This window comes from Pseudochaenichthys georgianus, unplaced genomic scaffold (assembly GCF_902827115.2).
Source record: "Pseudochaenichthys georgianus unplaced genomic scaffold, fPseGeo1.2 scaffold_1198_arrow_ctg1, whole genome shotgun sequence".
In the NCBI taxonomy this organism is placed as follows: domain Eukaryota; kingdom Metazoa; phylum Chordata; class Actinopteri; order Perciformes; family Channichthyidae; genus Pseudochaenichthys; species Pseudochaenichthys georgianus.
In genome coordinates this window covers 1-2,500 of record NW_027262131.1, presented here as the reverse complement: position 1 = coordinate 2,500, position 2,500 = coordinate 1, and the positions used below count along the sequence as shown (strand labels likewise).

The window sequence follows — 2,500 nt, the reverse complement described above, 5'->3', positions numbered from 1 at the left end:
GACGGCCTCCTTCATGGAGGTGGAGGTGGCGGTGAGGCTGCTCTACATGCTGGGCGAGGCGCTCCCCGCTTCACACGGAGCTCATTTCTCTGGAGACGCGGCGAAGACCAGCGTCCTGCAGGACATGATGAGGACGGTCAGTAGAGACGCCTCCACACATCGTCCCCAAGCTGCATGTGTGTAGCGTGTGTCCCCCTCTCAGCTGGTGTGTGTAACGTGTGTCCTCCTCTCCGTGTGTCCTCCTCTCCGTGTGTCCTCCTCTCCCTGTGTCCTCCTCTCCGTGTGTCCTCCTCTCCCTGTGTCCTCCTCTCCCTGTGTCCTCCTCTCCGTGTGTCCTCCTCTCCGTGTGTCCTCCTCTCAGCTGGTGTCCTGCGGCGTCAGCAGCTTCCAGCACAGCTCCGTCTCCCTGGAGTTCTTTGAGACGGTCAGCCGATACGACAAGTTCTTCCTGGTGGAGCCGCAGCACATCCCCCTCGTGCTGGTGAGCCCCTCTTAATACCCTCGACCTTTGACCCCGCACGTTGTGAATGTCCCCTGACCCTGACGTGCTGCCTTCACTGTCAGATGGCGTTTCTGGACCAGAGGGGACTGCGGCACGGCAGCCCGAAGGTCCGCAGCCGAGTGGCCTACCTGTTCTCCCGGTTCATCAAGACGCTGCAGTGAGCTCGCCTTCCGTCAATGCTATTTAACTAAATATTTCTTTCACGTGAAGTTACGATATGAATTTCACGAAGTTGTTGAACATTTTACATTTGGAATTCACTCAAAGTTCAATTTATTTTCTCGTAAAATCTCAGAAAATATTTTTACAAATATTTTTTTTTTCTGATAAAAAAATAATTTATTTTCTAAAATATTCTTTTTTTTCCCGATTTAAAAATTAAGAAAATATTCAAATGTTTTAGTTTCTTCTCGTCAATGGACCGCTCATAACTCTGTCTTTGCGTTGCAGCAAACACATGCACGCGTTCATCGAGGACGTGCTGACGCGGATCCAGGACCTGCTGGAGCTCAACCCTCCCGTAAGACCTCGCAGCAAGCGCCGCCTTTCCAGCACTTCGCCTTTATTCACATGTTGTGTTGTTTCAGGAGAACGGGTTCCCGGTGCTGCTCACCAGCGACGACCAGCTGTTCATGTTCGAGGCGGCGGGGGTTCTGATCGTTCACGGGGAGAGCCCCATGGAGAGGAAGACGGCGATGATGACGAGCCTCCTGCAGCCGCTGATGGACGCTTTCAACGTTCTGCTCAACAAGCTGAGTCTGGAGAGGGACGAGGAGAAACAGAACGCCATCGGGGACTGCCTCAGCCACGCCGTGGGCTTCGCCAGGTACGTGTTGCTGCACCACGCTCTATTTCAGCACGCCGCCATCGTCGGATATCCTCACCCCCCCCCCCCCCCCCCTCTCCTCTGCAGCCGCACCAGCAAGGCGTTCAGCAACAAGCAGACGGTGAAGCTGTCCGGCTGCTCGGAGGTGTATCGCGGCTGCCTGCAGACCTTCCTCCCCGCGCTCAGCGTGCCGCTGCAGAGGGGCTCTCTGCGCAGCGCCGTCAGGTCCTTCCTGCACCGCATGATCATCTGCATGGAGGAGGAGGTGCTGCCCTTCATCCCCGCGGCCTCCCAGCACATGCTGAAGGGCTGCGAGGCCAAAGACCTGCAGGAGTTCATCCCCCTCATCTCGCAGATCACCGCCAAGTTCAAGGTACGGGAGGGGGGGGGGGGGGGGAGAGGGGAGGGAGAGGAGAGAGAGAGAGAGAGAGGGGGGAGAGGGGGGGAAAGACCTGCAGGAGTTCATCCCCCTCATCTCGCAGATCACCGCCAAGTTCAAGGTACGGGAGAGAGAGGGGGGAGGGAAGAGAGGGGGGGAGGGAAGAGAGTGAGAGGGGGGAAGAGAGAGAGAGAGGGGAGAGAGAGGGGAGAGAAAGGGTGAAAGGGTAACGACCATAATAACATATATTATGAACCCCCCCCCCTCCAGGCGCAGGTCTCCCCCTTCCTGCAGCAGGTCTTCATGCCTCTGGTGCTCTCGATCTTCGAGGTGCTGGGTCGCCCGGCGGAGGAGAACGACCAGGCGGCGGCGCTGGAGAAGCAGATGCTGAGGAGGAGCTACTTCACCTTCATCCAGACGGTGGCCGGCAGCGGCATGAACGAGGTCATGGCCAACCAGGGTACGTGTGCACGGAGAGACATGTGCACGAGGGCATGGCCAACAGGGTACGTGTGCATGGAGAGACGTGTGCACGAGGTCATGGCCAACCAGGGTACGTGTGCACGGAGAGACGTGTGCACGGAGAGACGTGTGCACGGAGAGACATGCGCTCTCTGAGAGGAACTTGAGATCTGCTCAAAGAAACGTGTTTTTGCTTAAAGTTGAAGAAAACGGTGAAAAACACAAGATTTGATTTCACTGTTCGAGAGCTAGCCGTTTCCAGGCGTTATGCTAAGCTAACAGGCGTTATGCTAAGCTAACAGGCGGTATGCTAAGCTGACAGGCGTTATGC

At 56.6% G+C, this 2,500-nt stretch overlaps 1 protein-coding gene across 1 annotated transcript in view; it reads left to right on the top strand.

Annotated features, from left to right (window-relative positions):
• Positions 1-2,260, top strand: part of xpot (exportin, tRNA (nuclear export receptor for tRNAs)) — a gene marked incomplete at its 3' end in the record, with an annotated part of 24,916 nt that extends 22,656 nt beyond the window's left edge. The window contains exons 13-19 of the mRNA XM_034077010.2: positions 1-136; positions 362-481; positions 565-659; positions 953-1,022; positions 1,090-1,328; positions 1,416-1,701; positions 1,978-2,260. The exon at positions 1-136 is cut by the window's left edge and continues 9 nt beyond it. Coding sequence (XP_033932901.1) covers positions 1-136; positions 362-481; positions 565-659; positions 953-1,022; positions 1,090-1,328; positions 1,416-1,701; positions 1,978-2,260 — 1,229 coding nt within the window. The remainder of the gene's footprint in view (positions 137-361; positions 482-564; positions 660-952; positions 1,023-1,089; positions 1,329-1,415; positions 1,702-1,977) is intronic.
• Positions 2,261-2,500: the final 240 nt, after the last annotated feature.